General features: G+C 36.1%; 1 protein-coding gene and 1 long non-coding RNA gene across 5 annotated transcripts in view; one reads left to right on the top strand and one right to left on the bottom strand.

The window, feature by feature from the left end:
• The window catches only part of NAMPT (nicotinamide phosphoribosyltransferase), a 40,636-nt gene that overhangs the window by 16,372 nt on the left and 6,339 nt on the right, over positions 1-17,925 (top strand). For both annotated transcript variants that reach the window (XM_036863842.1, XM_036863843.1), the window contains 6 exons: positions 3,201-3,359; positions 3,922-4,058; positions 8,332-8,557; positions 10,323-10,442; positions 14,047-14,187; positions 15,391-15,525. In XM_036863842.1, the coding sequence (XP_036719737.1) occupies positions 3,201-3,359; positions 3,922-4,058; positions 8,332-8,557; positions 10,323-10,442; positions 14,047-14,187; positions 15,391-15,525 (918 nt within the window). The remainder of the gene's footprint in view (positions 1-3,200; positions 3,360-3,921; positions 4,059-8,331; positions 8,558-10,322; positions 10,443-14,046; positions 14,188-15,390; positions 15,526-17,925) is intronic.
• Positions 8,564-17,925, bottom strand: part of LOC118900941 — a 75,175-nt gene continuing 65,813 nt past the window's right edge. For 2 of the 3 annotated variants that reach the window (XR_005021257.1, XR_005021255.1), the window contains 2 exons: positions 14,741-14,884; positions 10,451-10,690 (listed from right to left, as the gene is read on the bottom strand). This is a non-coding gene — a long non-coding RNA (uncharacterized LOC118900941). Of the gene's footprint in view, positions 9,443-10,450; positions 10,691-14,740; positions 14,885-17,925 lie in introns of those variants that run through there. The other variant, XR_005021256.1, reaches the window with a different exon arrangement.

Below are 17,925 nucleotides of genomic sequence, written 5' to 3'. Positions count from 1 at the left end.
CCCTGACCAGGGATTGAACCGGGGCAGTGAAAGCGCTAAGTCCTAATCACTGGACTGCCAGGGAATTCCCGGTGCAAAGTTATTAATAACATTCTTTGATTCACCGTACACTGAATTTTAAAACCCACTAAAATTATTGAATTGCTTTATCAATTTCAGTATCAGTGCTAGAAGAAACCTTAGTCCTCAAATCAGATTTCAAAACATGTTTAAGAGAGCCTAAGTGTTCTTCAGAGGTGTCTCAGACTTATGAGGGGCTGAAGAATGAGCATATTGGGCTAAACGTAACCGTTTCTTCCAACCAAAAAAACAAAACAATACCTTTTTGCTGTTAAAAAGAAAAGATGACTTTAAAACTATTACATTGATCAAATGCCCTCATTTCACAGATGAGGAAATTGAGCCCTGAGAGGTGAATGGGCTAGTTAACAGTGTAGGTCCAGTCCCCTTTCTACTATACCACACCATTTCTTATACTTTAAAATTCCTTATCCTGCACAGTAACGTTATAATGAACACTTCTTAAATAAAACTTGCAGGTTCATTTACTTTAGTCTTAGTTTTCAGCTAAAAATTTTATCTTGATTTGTGTGGGCAAATTGCTGTTTTACAGAAGTTTCCAACAAGGCCACTTTGTTAGACCTTGGATTAACCCAAACTAACTTGCCTTTTTTTCCCTTGCTTACACCTACAGTGATCTTTTTTAAAGGGGAGTGATTTTATTAAGAGTATAATTTAAGCTGATTTTGTTGGACTATGAAAAGGAAATGGTGATGTGAAGGATCACTGTGTCTCATAGTTATTTCTCTCCTTCCCTGGCATTTTTCGAGGGGTAAGGTCAATCTTCTACCTTTATAACTCAACTAGAGTTTTTCACATTATGTTTTCTATCTTTCTCATACTCCTAGATAATATCAGTCTAAGTCACATTAAAAATGTGAGAGTTGATTGAATTAAATTCAGCAAATGAGTATTGATTACAGTTATATACCCAGAAAATCCTGGGCACAGAAATTAGAGTAAGATATGTCTTACTTAAGGGCCTTTGGAGGAGGAGCGACTTATTCTTAACTAACCACTAATATAAGTAAGAATGCTGAATTGGTAGCAAAAATAGGGAATTCTGTCTAAGAAATCATGAAGTGGAAAATAAGCTTTTAATAAGGGACAGGAAGAGCTGAGGTATTCTTAGAATGGCAAGTAGCCCAAGGGAGACTATAGCATAAAAGTGGAAAATATCGTAAGGGATAAATCTTTAGATGGTAAACAAGGCAAGACTGTAAAAGCCCTCAAATTTCAACACGAATTGGCCTTCTTCCTCTGTGGACAATAGATAGCCATTAAAGGATTTTAAGGAATGACAAAACCTGAATAAAACTCTTAACTTTAGAAGGATAACCAGTGGCAGTATAAAGAGTAAGTCAGAGAAGCTCAAAATTAGAAGTAGGATAATCATGGGCAGTGGCATTGGAATCACTGAAATTACGAAAGAATAATTTCAGGAGCAGAATGCTTAGATAGAGGTGAGTTGTCACAGAGTTCAAGTTAGGAGTTGCGTCAGTTTTCTACTGTTATGTAACAAACTACCCCAAAATAAAACAACTGCTATTTCTCATGATTCTGTGGTTGACTGGATGGTTCTCTGCTGGTCTTGCTTGGACTTATATGAGTCTGCGTTCAGCTGAGGGTTCAGCTCGGATAAAACAGTCTGAAATGGCCTCACTCCCATGTCTGGGCCTCAGCTCAGGTAACTGGGACTGCTGGACCTCTTTTCATGACTTAGGCTTCTTTATAACACAGCAGTCTCGAGGTTCTAAGAAAATGCGAGTAGAAGCTATAAAACCTCTTGAAAGAGAAGCTTGGAAGTCATAAATATGGCTTCTGCTACATTCTGTTGGTCAAAAGCAAATCAAAAGGACAGCTCGGAATCAAGGGATGAAGAGATAGATTCCATCTCTTGATGGGAGGAGCTGCAAAGAATTTGGAGCCATAGTTAATCAATCATAGGAATCTAATGCTGCAGTTTTTCTTAGGTGACTGAGTTGGGAAGTCCAAGGGTAAATAATCTTTTTGTTTGTTTTTACTTATTTTATTTATTGGTCACTTAGCTGGTATTCAGTAAAAGATTGTTTTGTAAAATTTAATTAAGGAAGTATAGCTTTTTGAGTGAGCACAGACATTGTTGTCATCTTAGCAGCTCTTTCTAAAACAAATTTGAAGCTGCTTGTAATAGCAGACTATCTGGTTTACAAAATAAAAGATAGAAAATTATGATCCTAGAATGGAGGAGTGAATTCCTAAGCCATAATAATTAGTATAGTTGCTGTGATTAAGCATCAGCCTTTCTTTGGAGTTTCCTGGCAGCCAAGGGAAAAAAGGGAAACCAAGGGACAGTTCTTAGCAGAAAGTAGGAACCCAGCAATTCTTTCATTTCCTCATTTGGGAACCTGTGTAATAGGAACTGAGTTATAAAATAGACAGCGACCTCACAAGTTTATAGCATATGCAGAAATGTTTCATGTGGCTCTTATACTGACTTTTGATTAAAACCAAGGACATAAAGCATAGCTCAATGAATAGAATTGTCTAGTGCTATGCAAAAATACCTCAAGTACATAACCTACCAGTAGTCATGTTAGATCCAAGGAAAAATTAGATCCAGTACTACCTAGAGGAGTAAATAAATAACTTCTTTAGATGTAGACTATTCAAGGTGTAGTCCAAGGACCAGTGCTGGTCCATGAACTCTTTGATGCAGGTCCACATTAAATACAGAAATCAAGGATAAGCATTTAGAAACTTTTATGGCAATTGCCTCAACATCCAAGTGTGAGTATATTTTATAAAACTATTGGTCCACAATAGATTGAAAATAAAAAAATACATTGGTCCTTCATCACAGATAGTCTTTCTAAATATTATTTGCTTCATTGGAGCTTTGGATGGAAAATAGGTAATTTGACATTCTCTACTGTTCAGGACCGAGTTTGCTTATCCTTTGTGTTGCGGATTTCAGAGCTGAGCTCGGCACTGTATCTGAAATGCATGTGGTAGGCGTCCTGCCATGCAGTTGAAATGTCCAATTGGTATTTCTAGTAGTATGGAAGTCCAGGACATACCTCCAGAGAAGGCTAGGATTTTCCTCAGAAAGAACCCAATTTTTTATGTATTAATGTTTGTGGTTGATTTTATTACTACAGACTATTCTTGTTCAGTCCTGGTATCCAATCACAGTGGCCACAAATTCTAGAGAGCAGAAGAAAATATTGGCCAAATATTTGTTAGAAACGTCTGGTAACTTAGATGGTCTGGAGTACAAGTTACATGATTTTGGCTACAGAGGAGTCTCTTCCCAAGAGGTAAGAAACTGAAGTGAACCTCAATTAATAAAATGTGGATTGTCGGTTAGGTTACAGTTACCACTGTAAAGTTTTTGGGAAGTTACTGGGATCGATCTTCCTTCTAAGTAGGCCACATTTTGAAATTCCAGAGATTCAGTCAGAGATATACATTAAATACCTAAGATGTGTTAGCCTCTTTTAGAAATACCTGAAATACAGCCTTCAGTAAACATCCTTGTCCTTTATGTATTGGATGGATGGATGGACAGGTGGATAAACAGGTAAAATAAATATTAGCAGATGTCAGATAATGCTACAGGGAAGCCAAGGCAGAGTAAGGGAAAAGGAGGTGACGGGAAGTGGGGGGTGGATCGCTATTAAATAGGTCTCTTTGAGGAGGTAACAGTTGAATCCTTAAATATTTAGGAAAAACTGGATCTTTGTCATAAGAAACTATTATCTCTCATAATAGTTAAATATCTCTTTAACTGAAGACAATAATTGCTTTGGGGGCTATGCTCTATACCTCAAGTATGGGTCTTTTCTTTTTTTGGATTTTGGTTTATGGTTTATTTTCCAGACTGCTGGCATAGGAGCATCTGCTCATTTGGTTAACTTCAAAGGAACAGATACAGTAGCAGGAATTGCTTTAATTAAAAAATACTATGGAACGAAAGATCCTGTTCCAGGCTATTCTGTTCCAGCGGCAGAACACAGGTAAAATTCTGTTTTCATCCTCCTATTATCTAACCTTGGTTTTCTATAACTAAATTTTTTCATTCTTGTAACTCAGTGATGTTTTGTTTAACTACAGAGCCAGGTAGCACAGTAAATCTTCATGAATTTAAGCAATACTAATTCAGTATTTATACTCTGTATAAAGACTGGTCTCGGGGAGGTAGAGAACTTTTAACTGTCCTAATAGAAACAATTTAGGAGCTTTTTTCCAACTCTTATATATATTGCTCTATAGGTTTTATTTTAAGGATTTTTTTTAGCTTCTCTATTGCCGTGTGCAGATAGGTTGTATTCATTAAGTCTAGAAGCACTCACTGTGAAGCCTGGTCAGTGTTTTCCCTTTCCCTGCTTTCTACATGACTTCACTCATCTTTGTTCTGGAAGTTATCTTCTGAACCCAGTACCCTCAATTGTAGATGAGCAAGTTAGCCCTTTTGATGAAAGGAAGAGTGTTCAGAGTCTTCTTACGCTTCCTTATCAGATTTTACTAAAGCATCTCAAGTTAAACTAGAAGACAATTATAATCTAGGCTACAGCTGCTCTGGTCCTAGAGTTAATTTTATTGAAAGTTAGTGGAGTTTTTAAAATGTATGCCAAAGCTTATTTCTAGTTCTTATAACACAAATTATTTAATGTAATTAGTTCGGGGCAGTTTATTAAATTCTCCTCATACTTGAATATTGCAGGGTGCTAAAACCAGCAGTGAGTAAAGCTGAGCTTTGATCCCAGGCAGTCTCCTGGGTGCTACAAGGGATAGAAAGATATAAAGAATTAATCCTATCTTTTGGATTAAAAATAGTACACTAGCAGCCTTGTGCTCTGTTAAGTGCTTTTAAAGAGGTACAGTTAAAGTGCTGTAGCAGTGCAAAGGAAGGAAAAGTAGGGTCACATTCCACCGGTAGGGTTGGATCAAGGAAGGTTTTATAGAGATGGTATGCAAATCTTGACTTCTTGAATGATTGGTGAAATTTAATGGCAGACATTAGGAGATTATTCATTCTCTAAGTATTTATTACATGTCTACCATGTGTTAAGCATTGTCCTGAAAGAGCAAGAATGAAAGAGGCAGGTATGGATGTGTTTAGGGAATAAGGGCTGAAATGTATTTTGTAGGGAGATTTTGTAGGGAATGTAGGGTAGAGTGGAAAGACAGGTTAGTAAATGCCCTCAAATTTATTTTGATATTGGATGTTAACTATTTGCTCATCATGCTAGATTATTCTAATTCCATTTTCAAATGGGAGTGGGCGTTGAAGCTTTTGAGCAAATAAGTGATGTCATCAGAGAAATACTGTAGAAAGATTACTTTAATAGTGGACTATCTTATGAACTGAAAAATAGAGAGAAATGAAACGTTAGGAAGCTGTTGCAATAATTCTGAGAGATGACGAGGTTCAGAACCAAGTGGCTAAATAAATGGAAAGAAGGGGGTAAACACGAGCATTGGCTTGGGAGATGAAATTGCTGCAGCGTGATGATTTGAATTGGGGCTCAGTAGAGGGTAGATTCAGCTAACATTTATTAGCATTGCTTTATTAGTAGGGACTTGAATTCTTTCACATATAAGTTTCAAGACTGGTGAAACTGGAAAAATAAGAGTGACATTAACAGACCAGGATTTTAGGGCTGCAGTATTTTTATTTTTGGTCTTGGATATATGTACACCTTTTAAAAAGCCTCTTGTAGTACCCATAATTAGACTCTTCATTGATGCTTTTGTTTCAAAGTAATAACATCATGAGTATGATACTATACATCTGAGAATAAAGATGATATCTTCTTTAGGGCTTTCATGTTAAAACAGGTTGAAAATCTATTGTATTTTTATAGTCTCGAAATATTTACTACATCTGCAAATTTGACTCCTTAATGTGTCAGGTGTTCTTAAATAGACAAGTCGTTTAAACAACAGCAAAGTATAGTGAAAAGAGCTCTAGACTGAAAGTTGGGAAATCTGAGTGACCTTACAGCTGACATATACTGGGTGGCCTTGGGCAAGTCATTTATCTCTCTGTTCTTCAGTCCCTCCATCCAACCCAACAAAAGGAGGAGCTAAAATTTTACATCTCCTACATCAGAAGGTCATTGAGGGAAAATGAACTAACATCCAAGAGAACTTTAAAATAAGAAAACGCTAAAATTTAGAACATTGTCATTATTGTTATACATATTTTCTTAAAGAATATATATGAATCTGGACTTTAAAATATTCAATTACATAACTCTTCCTCAAACTTTGGAAAGGTGTCAAGTTAAATTTGATGCTGGAAATTGGAACAGTAGCATAAGTAGAATTCATTGAACAAATATTTTATGATCTCCATATACCAAATATTATACTAGATGTTATTATGATTAGATTATGTGGAGGGTGCTATGGGAAATGTCTGTGGGAAGATGAGGTGAAGAAACTCATTTTCCTCCCTAACAAACAAAATGGATCTGTAGTCCAGAAAAAAAAAACCTGGGCTAAGGTACAGATTTGTACAGGTACAAATACCTCACTACAAAGGTATTTTTTAAAAGCTTTGAGTGTTTTTCACATAGGGAGGTGTAGAGAGAGACCAGTGCCCCAGGTCATACTGAGAAAGGAGCGCATCTAGGGGAAACTGAAGAGGACCCATAGAAGTATGGGGAAAAAATCAAAACGTGGGATATGTCATTGAAGTCATTGGGAAAGAAAGCTTCAGGAAAGTTCACATGCCAAAGAGAAAGCAAGTAAGATAAAGACTAAAAATGAACCATTAAGTTTGCTAGACGTGATACACACAAATAGCAGAGTTAGTTGACTGTATTGATACAACGCTAGTAAAAAATAAGTGCATAAACAGTGACCTCTAACTCTAAGAGTTTGTTCTTACATTGCAGAGCTCTCCAGTGTTGGTACTCTTTGAGCTTAATTCTCTCCATTATGAAGGGGACCATGGCAATTCTTGATATGAAGAAGGGGCTTCTCTTGATCCATTTCTCAGTTTTCCCTTTAGCCTGCAGACGCTTGCATTGAGTGGAGAGTTGGCATCAAAGCTACTTTGTTCACTGTACAATGAGTTTTATATAAATATGCTATCTCGCCATTTCAGACGAGAGTAGTTCTGGGTAGCTAAGTCTTGATACCCCTGAAATGCGCGTGCTCTGCCATCCCCAGCATAAGAAAAGTTGTTTATTTCAGTCCTTTAGAAAAAAAAATAAGAATAAAACAACAATTTCAAAAATAAATTAGTATGACTTTTCAAACAGTTTTGAGATAATCTTGTATCTGCATGGGGTTAAATGAATCGGTTGTTTTACTTTCCATCATTTTACTTCGGAAAATGGGGTAGAGGCAAAGAGTAGCAAATTAGGGAGAAAGAAAAATTGCTTGGCATGAGAAAATGGTAACAATTCTAAAATTCATTATGAAGTTTTCTTTAAGAATTTTAACTAATATATAATATAAATAATTTTTAACCAGCAAGTACTTAGGTTACATGTCATTAATCTGTTCAAAAAGAACCACCATTATTGAGGACAGTGTAAAAATCACTATAATCATTCTTGCCTAATAGAAACTCACACACTTTATTTCCCATCTTAATTATGTTTTGCTGAAACTAAATATTATAATTCTTATTCCCGGAGCATATATTAAGTACTAGTGGATAATCTGTAAGTGAAATAAATGACTACCTGTTGCTGGCCAATTGAAGATATAACAGGTAAAGAGTTAGTTGACTATATCTATGCATGGTATAGTATAAATAATTGCCTAAGTACTTGCTTTTAAGTGTAAGATTTTGAAATGTAAGAAAGATAAAATGTGTCCCTACTATTATTGGTATATGGTTTTGAAAATGCACAGAAGGGAGCCAAGTGCTTGCATGGCCTAGCAGAATAGCGGGAGTATGGGTTCATTCCTTCTAACATCTCAGTGTAACGTAGAAAGTGTCTGCAGCAGGTACTTTTTAGCTCACTCATTTTAAATGGGTAGGTTCAGGAATACTAAAAAAGAAAATAACATAGTTTATAGTTGGTTGAACATGACTTAAGAGTTTAAATAACTACTGGAGACGAATGAGATTACTTATAGTCTTAAAAATTGGCCAAGGAGTGGTTTGGCTCAGATATTCAATTAACCTTTTGATGTGCATTTATTAAACTAAATCACTCACCTTCTCTGCAGTGTTGAAGGTGTAGTATAGTAAACATGAGATATGATTCAGGAACATATAATGTGTCTGCCTAAGTAAATCTGTATTTTCATTTTGTTTTCTAGTACCATAACAGCTTGGGGGAAGGACCATGAAAAAGATGCTTTTGAACATATAGTAACACAATTTTCATCAGTGCCTGTATCTGTGGTCAGCGATAGCTATGACATTTATAATGCGTGTGAGAAAATCTGGGGTGAAGATCTAAGACATTTAATAGTATCAAGAAGTACAGAGGCACCACTCATAATCAGACCTGATTCTGGAAATCCTCTTGACACTGTATTAAAGGTAAATTTTAATACGTAAGTTGACTATTAAAGTGCCTATAGACCAGCTGCATCGACACTACTTTTAATTTCATTTATACACACATCATTTCAGAACTCTCTGGACCAGTCCCCTTATTTTAGAGTTGCAACCCAGAGAGTAACAGATTTGCCCAAGGTCACGCATTAATAACAGAGAAAGGATATCCAGAGTTATGGATTATTTATATACTGTCAAAGAAACAGTTAAGTACTGTTGAATGGATATTTTTTCTTTTTACCTTCAAAATTAATTAATAGTGTTACCATTTTAACCAGTCCTGTGATTTGGTTACCAAGTTTGTGGTTTCTTTCTTTTTCCTTTATCATTGCTGTACCTTTGAAGGTTTTAGTGCAAAAGAAATACGTGCAATGTAATGTGGAATAAAAATAATTTGAAAATAGTTTTCAAGTAGAGATCCTTTGGAGATACTATTGATTGTCAATGTAGCCCTGTTGCATTTTTTTAGTGTCTAGGACTTGGCTTACCTTCTTTGAAAAGCACTAATAAGAGCAGGTTATTGATGCTTACTACTAGAAAAATATAGTGCTATGTGTGCTTTGCTTTAGCTGTGTCATTATTTAATCTCTATGAAAACCCTATGATCAATATTACAATCTCTTTTTTATAGACAAAGAAACCAGCTTAGAGAGGTTAAAATAAACTTGCTCAAGGTCACACAACATGTAAAAATAAGCCAAGTATCCAACGTAGGTCTTTGTGGCTATCACCTTCCCTCTTTACCACACTGTTTCCCAGCTGATGATTAGGTGATGAATTACCCCTTAAGAAAGTGGGGTGTAGAATCAAGGAGGTCTTTTCCTATCCTGTTAAGTACATAGGCCAATCTGAAGGTCTGATCTTAGCCTGAAATATGAACAGATTTGGTTTTAGCAAACTGAACAGGTTGCATGTTTTTCCTGTTACCGAATAAAAATATACAAACCTAGTTTCAAGAATCAACAAAGTTATCAGTATGGAATGTTTTCATTGTTAGAATTTTAAACCAATTTATTTAGGAAAAGGGAGTGATTGTTGGGTAGATCTTTGGAATCTCTGACCAAGCTTTCTGAGAAATTTTCAGTCAGTGTTGAGGTATTTCAGCTGCTCCCAAACTTGCAGTAGTTAATGAATGAGTGGGACAGCTTGGCATATTAAGCAATTTGGTTTTAAAAAAATGGGTGTCATCGTTAAGTGAGAAGCACCTCAGAGAAACTATGGGTTATATATGCTTCATTTCCAGCTTTATCTGCATATCATGATTTCTCTGAACTTTGTAATTCAGGTGGATTCATGTTTGAGTTATATCAGACAAATTAAATTATTGGGCACAAGCAGAAAAAAATCCAAATCAAAAGTATAATCATGTTTTTTAAATGATGTTTTATATACCTTTGAAAAAGATTATATTTACCACTGTAAGCTCCTAATGTTAAAGGGTTTTTTTTTTTCCTGAATCTAATTTGAAAAATGTGAGGGAAAACTACTTGTGTTCTGAGCCACTTTACAGTATAAGTTAAGTTTACTTGGTAGAAAATTGCATGCCTGTTTCTAACATAATCAAAAGGAATTGAGACAAAATTTTAGAAGGCTTATACATAGTATTGTAAAATTTAATTTGATTAATTTTTATATTCTCGACCTTGCTTTGCTAACAATCTTGTTTTTTTTTTAAACTTTGGAAAGCTTTAACACTTTTTTTTCAGTATTAGTTATTTTGTGTTTGGGTGTGTATTTTTCCATACAGGTTTTGGATATTTTAGGTAAGAAGTTCCCTGTTACTGAGAACTCAGAGGGCTACAAGTTGCTGCCACCTTATCTTAGAGTTATTCAAGGGGATGGAGTAGATATTAATACGTTACAAGAGGTACGTATTTTATATTAAAAGTTTCAATAAAGCAATCCTTATAATTAAAGAACACATTAATAATTTAAGTACAGTTGTGATTCTTTTAATAAGTGTTTAAGATGGTTTATGTCTTTTCTGTTAATTGCTTAAAATTTAAAATATAGAAGTATATTTAAAATATATTAACTTAAAATACAGAAGTACCGGCCAAACCATGCTGCCAATCCTCATTGGCCACCCTGGATGATGAGCCCAAAGAAGTGTCACTAGGAAACAAGAAAATGCCAGTCAAGGAATATTTTTTGTATATAAAACAAAGTCTTGACACTGTACAAATAGGTCTCAGTTTTAATAGAATGGAGCTTCATATACTCTAACAGTGTGAAACTTGAATGATATTCATCTGTGCTTTTTTAAAAATTATCGAATGGTTTGTCACCTCTTCTAAATTTAGCATTGACTGTTACCACTATTACTGTTAGATTTATTAGCCAAATAGCGTTAAGTTTTATGCTATCTTAAAACTTTTTCCTCTTTTGTTTCTCGGATAAGCTTCTGAGGAACTCAATTTTTATGGAGTATTTTAGGTATTAAAATTAAAGACTGTCAGCGATACCATGCTGTAGACTGTCAGCTACTATAAAGCACTGAAATTTTAATGTATATAGTTTCAGATGGAACCTTCTGTTTGAAAGAGTTCAGTGTGGTTAGAGTAAGGTCAGTACCCAAATTATAAATAGTTTGTTTTCCAAAGGTTCATTTAGAAGTAAGAACTATTGGGACCTCCCCAGCAGTCCAGTGCTTACGACTCCATGCTTCCACTGCAGGGGCCAAGGGTTCCACCCCTGGTCGGGGACATTCCACATGCCGCACAGGGTGGCCAAAAACAAAAAAAATTAAACTAAATAAATAAAAGTAAGAACTATTGCATATAACTATCAGTACTTCTGTGGCGATATGCATTTAGAGTTCGAACATGATGTCTGGAATAGATGTCTTGCAATAACAGAAATGAGGTTTCTTCTACCAACTCTCCCAAACTGCCTTGCCTAAGAAAAGTGGAAACTTCCCCTGCTCTTCTAAGGCTTTGATGTGAAAAGGAAGGAAGAAATAAATAGAAGAAAAATCTGCAGCAAGGAGGAGGACCTGAGCATTGAAATCTCAGCTGGCATGTTTAATTGCTGTTGTCCTGTCGCTCAGCTGAATTGAAGGTTTCTGACCTTGGTATCAGTTAAGAACTAGTACCCATACCTCCACTTTAGCAGGTACCCTCACACATACTTATCGCCCTTTCAGATGAAGAAGTGTGGGCAGGGTACTGTATATCAGAATACGCATTAGCCCAGCGCGCTTCCCGTTGCTTATACCTACCCTTCCTTGTTCTTAGGGGCAGCTCTTTAAGTTTGGTTGTTCCATCAGGTATTTGAACTTCCCTTTAAAAACTGAAGCTCTTTGGCTTTCCTCTTTTTCTTTTTTATTTCTTTTTGTTTTTCTAAATAAACTTTGAAAATGTGTATGCATTTTTAAAGTTGAGAATCAGTTCAGAACTTGAACCTTTTTTTTTTTTTTTTTAAACTCCATGAGCAAGAAGTTAAATATTGAGACAGATATTCTCTGGCATTGGTGAAACCTTAAACAGAGTAGTCAGAGAATGAATAGTTGGTGTTAATACGGATGCACTCATTACCTAAAGGGTAATACCTGCTTTCTTCATACTGGGGGTGGGTCAAAGTAAGTCTTTAGAAGCAAGAAAAAGAATTCATGTAGCATTTTTGCTATGTCTAGTCAGATTTCCTTCTGATTTGTATGTGCAAATATTTTTAAAAAGTAATTTTTACTCTAATTCCATAATTTCCTGTAACATTAATAGAAAAATTCACTTAAACTTTAAATTGTCTATATTTCACAACTTTCGGCAAAGCTATATGGGAAGAATATCTTAAAGAAATTGGTCCTAAAATACAGAGATATGACATTAGGTGATACTGTTCTTTGTGATTTACTCCTTCTTGTGCTTCTGAGGCTTACCTAAAATCAGGTGACAGGTCTGAAACTATTTTCTCTATATATTTTACCCAAATCTCCTTACCCTCCATCTTTATCTGTTTCCATTTCTTATCCTCCATTTTTTTTGTTCTACTCCTTGTATTTCTTCCGTACTGAAATTCACTTTTTAGAACATGCCTTAATTTTGTGTTGTTTTATAAGGTTTTTATTATTATTTTAGTTATACTTAGTTTACAGTTAGTTCAGTGAAAAATAAATCTGAATTCAGGGCCCTTGAGTACTTTTGGGTTCAGGTATAATAATAAAAGACATGAGTCTGGGTTTATGTACAGCCTAAGGAATCACTTTAAAATAAATTATATATGTTTCCATCTTGATTCCTGACATATACCAGGAGAATTAGATGGCTGAGATTTTTTTTTTAATGTGGGCTTGTTGAAAGATGAAGGTCCTTGGAGTTTATCTATTTGTGTCTTGCAAGGTTGAAAATAAGGCATAGATAAAAGGTCAGTTTGAGACTTTTGGTATTGGGAGGAATATGGCAAATTTATATTAATGATTCACTTAAAACTATTAAACTTGCTTATGATTTTTCTGATCACTTCTGAAAGTTCTGTTTAAATAAAATGAAACCAGACTTTCCAATTACTTCCTTTCGACTATTCTTATGAAATTAAAAATGGTTATTAAATTTTATTTGCCACCTTCTACCATAAAAGTGATGGAATATGTTAAATAAGAAGACAGATGCTAGATAAATAAGTAAGTCCTGCTTAGGAAAAAGAAATACAAATGATATTGATAATAACGTAGATTAATAAATTAATGTAACTTTTAAATTATGTGTCCCTTGAAAGAACTATTCTAGTTGCTGGAACTCTGTGTTCATATAGGTCTCTCTTTGTGGCTTTTAGATGATCATTCTCCCAAAAAATGATCCAATGATAAATCTTAACACCCAGTCAGTTCATAATTTTGCTTATGGCACTGGAGTACCAGCCAGAGGAAGATGACTGCCAGTGTCTCAACTGTTATGCAGGAGAGGGTATTTTATACTGTTTTACCACCAATATCCGTTGACTTTTAAATGCCCCATTACATATGACATGCACTATGACATGTGATAACATGTATTGAGATTTATTAGTGATGAGGAGTGTCATTTCTAGAATCTAGTAATCTGGGGCAAACGTCCAGGCCCCATTGCTTGTGCTACTGGCATCTGGGCAGTAACTGCAAGAGGTAGATGAGAGTTTACTCAAGTAACCTTAGGTATTTATAGCTGTTCTTTTTCTCCCTCTCATTTCCTCCATTCCCCCAACCTAAACCACAATCACTGTGACTACAACACAAATTCAGGAACTTTGAATGAAATCCCCTCCTTCTACATTTATCCCTTGGGCTGCCCTTTTTGGGGTTGGTGGGTCTTTTAAAAGAAAAGAGTGGAATGTAACTTTGTGTAGACCTTATTCTTATCTCATTATTTACTGTGTTATAAAACAGCTTTGGATGGTTTATTCATCAATATGGCTCATGGAAAATTACCTCCTTCCTCTTCCAAATTACTTGGCTTACATTTATTTATTTATTTATTTATATCTTACTTTTAATCTAGATTGTGGAAGGCATGAAGCAAAAAAAATGGAGTATAGAAAATGTTTCCTTCGGTTCTGGTGGAGCTTTGCTACAGAAGTTAACAAGAGATCTCCTGAATTGTTCCTTTAAATGTAGTTATGTTGTAACCAATGGCCTTGGGGTATGTCACTGAACTTTTACTCTTGTGTTGTTACTATCTTATGTATGTATGTTGAATGCACTTATTGAACGCAATAGTCCAAGGATAATATGGTCCTGAACTGTTACTGTATTGTCAGGTACCCCTGACCTTGAGGCAGAAACAAAGAAGGAAAAGAGACAGGGGGTGATAACTTGACTTCAGAAAAAAATGGAGATTTGGGAAAATGAGAGATTATTTAAGAGAGATGATGCAGGTCAATTCATTTCCACTACTTCAGTATATACCTTTGAATCAAAAAGGTGACCATATTTGAGCGAGAATGTCAGCTAACCTAGCCATCACGTATGTAAACTCTGCAAATATGTAAACACTGTCAAAGAATGTTTTAGGAAGGTGAACTATGACGTTTGAGTTGTGTTACTAGAGTCATGTTCTGGTAGCCTTAAAACAAGGGAACCCAAGCTGCAAGCAGCTGAACAACAGTCTCCCTGGCTCTTCAAAAGCTCTTGAGAGTCTGTGTACTAAAGGGTGTGTGTAGGGGATCCTAAGAAGACATGGGTTGGTTCCCTACCTTAGTTCACCACCATCTTTCTTTGGCGAGTTCTGGGATTGCCTCTTCTGCTTCTCCTTTTATAGCCGTCTCCAGTTGCTTCTTCCTTTCTGATCCTGGAACATTGTGCTCTAGGTCTCTAGGTTCTCTAGGTCTTCTTTGCTTCTGACAGTAACAAGGTAATAGAATAAAAAGTAACAAAAGGGAAAAGGTTATGAAATAGGAAAGGCTTTATCGCAGTAAACTCCTCCTTCCCTTGCCACAGATTATATAATTGAGTTGACATAGATTGATTTTTCAGTAACACACATGTGCTATACTTAGATCAGTTTAAGGACAAGGCATAATACAAAAGGAGATACCTTAAGGATCACATTGTTAACCTCAAAGACTTACTACAGATGGAGTATTAGTATTCTACACTGGTAAGAAAGGATATCCAGGATTTGGATTTTGTTCATACCTTTTTCATCACAGAGGACTCTGTCCTCCAAAACAGGCTAGAGTCTTGTCTCTAAAAGCCAGGTGTGGATTGGTTTAGTTATACGTACAAAGTGCCTTAAAATTTATATAAATTATGTACACACTTTTTTTTTTTTTAAATGGGAGTTGAGTGAACATTTCTGATGATTAGTCTTCTATTTCTCCAACTTTCTTAATTTGGATTCCAGATTAATGTCTTCAAGGACCCGGTTGCTGATCCCAACAAAAGGTCCAAAAAGGGCCGATTATCATTGCATAGGACACCAGCAGGGAATTTTGTTACACTTGAGGAAGGAAAAGGAGACCTTGAAGAATATGGTCATGTATGTATCTATGCTGATTTGGGTTTTTTTTTTTGGTTTGGTTTGTTTTTTAAACAGTAGTAGGTTGACTCTTCAAATTAAGAAAGGAAGCTTTTATGTTCTATTTTATTTAAAGTGTTTACAGTTGCTGACCTAGCCTTCCAAAATACAATGAAAAACAAGAAATGGCTAGATAGTAAATATGAGACTTTTACATACATTGGGTGAAATATTTTGTAACATTCCAAAAAAAATTACGGTTTTCTACATAGTGACCAGCAGGGAGTGATTGATGAGCTTCAGTAAGTTTGCATGTATTTGATCTTAGCTCTTATTGCCAATTAGCAGTGAATCGTTTCTGAACAGGAATAGTTAAGAATACTTAAAGGATGCTGTTCTTAGACTACTCATAGCTGTTTATGTTATAGTAAAACTTTGGTAATTTTATTAGATAAAAGAAGGGCTATCCAAATTCTAAAATGTTGTTAAAGATAATTCCCTTTTTCAAAACAATAGAATCCAGTTCAGATGGTTTTCTTTAGTCTCATTTGATTCTCCCAGCAGCTCTAATGACTAAAAAAGGCAAATTACGTTATCTTAGTAGTGTAAGATGTGAAAACAATGAGACTTGATTCAGATTATATAACTAATAAATGGTGAAACCTAGACTTAACCAAGTTTTCTGATTTTAGTCAACGAAACTAGAAACACATATAGTATGCTAAAGTAGTCTCTATGCTTGTTAACATACAAAAGTACACTTATATTCCTGAACTCAATATTTATAAAATTTCTGTTTTTAAGTCACTGGATTGAAAAAGAAAGTACTCCTTTTTAGAGGAGAATTCCTCATGAATATTCATATTCTCAGAGGAGGGTTTACACTAAACATAAACACACTTATTACTTTAGACGTTTTTAACTTTTGATCCTTTATACCACATCACATATTTTGCTTACTTTTATTATATTCTTTTAAGATTTTGAGCCAGAATTAATACAATATGATTTTTCTGTTTAATGAAAAATATGTATAAGTCCCTAAAACTTTTAGAATTAGATTCCTTTATATAGCCTGTTATGCAGTTCTTTGCATAGCCTTCACTTAATTCTTGTACTACCAAGACTTTGCTGAATTGGTTTATCACACATGGACAAAAGTCACTTTAGACATGGTCATAACTATGAGTAAAACAAGGCATTGATTTTAAGAGTATGTGAATGATACTCGAGAACATTTGAGTCACCAATCAATTTATGATCATCTAGACATTTTGATTTAATAGGAACCACCTTTCCTCAATAGATTAAAGTTAAATTCATAAAGAAAATGTCACAGCAAGAGCAGTGTGATTTGAAACAACACAAGGACAGATGATAAGATTGTTTCAAGATGGTGGAGTGGGAAGACCCTGAGCTCAACTTCTCTCATGGGCACACCAAAATTACAGCTATTTACAGAGCAAATACTGACGAGGAAGACCAGAATCTACCAGAAAAGATCTACAACTAAAGCTATAAGGAAGGAACTATGACGAGGCAGGTGAGAGGGGCAGAGTCACAGTATAGTCAAGACCCATACCTGCAAGTGGGCAACCCATCAACAGGAGAAGAATATAATTTCAGAGGTTCTTCCAAAGAAGTGAGGGGTCTGAGCTCCACCTCAGCCTCTCCAGCCTGGGGCAGGTCCTGCACCAGGAAGATAAGCCAGCAGGGCTTATTTCGGGACACCCAGGGGGCTGTGGGAAATAGAGACTCTACTCTTAAAGGGCACACACAAACTTACACATGCTCTGAGACCCAGGGCAGAAGCAGTAGTCTGAAAGGAGCCTGAGTCAGACCCAGTAGCTGACCTTGGAGACACCTTGGGCCCCTCAGCTAGCTGCTCTTGGATCCAGCCCCACTCACTAGCAAGCCAACACAAGCTTCAGGACACCCTGGACCCCAGAGCCAGCTGTGTTAGCAACTGCCCCTACCTACCAGCTGTCTGACACCAGCCCTCAGGACTTGGCTGTGCCCAGCAGTGGGCTGACACTAGCCCCGGGGTCCCACAGCTAGCAGCCTTATAACTCAGCCCCACCAACCAGCCGCGAGCAGTCTACACACAAGGCCTGGCAACCAGCGAGACTGGGGGCCAGCCGCATCTACCAGACTGCCTGCTGTAGTCACTCTGCCACAACAGAAGGACCCAAGCAACCCACATAGGAGGAGCCCTAGAGCAGCATAGAGCTCTGGTGACCAGAAGGGTTTCACTGCTGGGACACAGAGGACTTCTACAAAAGGCAACTTCTCAAAGGTCAGAAAACGTAACCAGCCTACCATGTACAAGAGTTCAAGATAATGATCTCAAAAATGATCAAAGAACTCATGAAAAGACTGGCTAACCAGAGTGAGAGGTTAGAAGTTTGTAACAAAAAGTCA

The sequence above is a fragment of the Balaenoptera musculus genome, chromosome 9, assembly GCF_009873245.2.
Source record: "Balaenoptera musculus isolate JJ_BM4_2016_0621 chromosome 9, mBalMus1.pri.v3, whole genome shotgun sequence".
NCBI classification, from domain to species: Eukaryota; Metazoa; Chordata; class Mammalia; order Artiodactyla; family Balaenopteridae; genus Balaenoptera; species Balaenoptera musculus.
The sequence above is the reverse complement of the archived record's forward strand: the minus strand, read 5'-3'. Positions and strand labels throughout refer to the sequence as shown.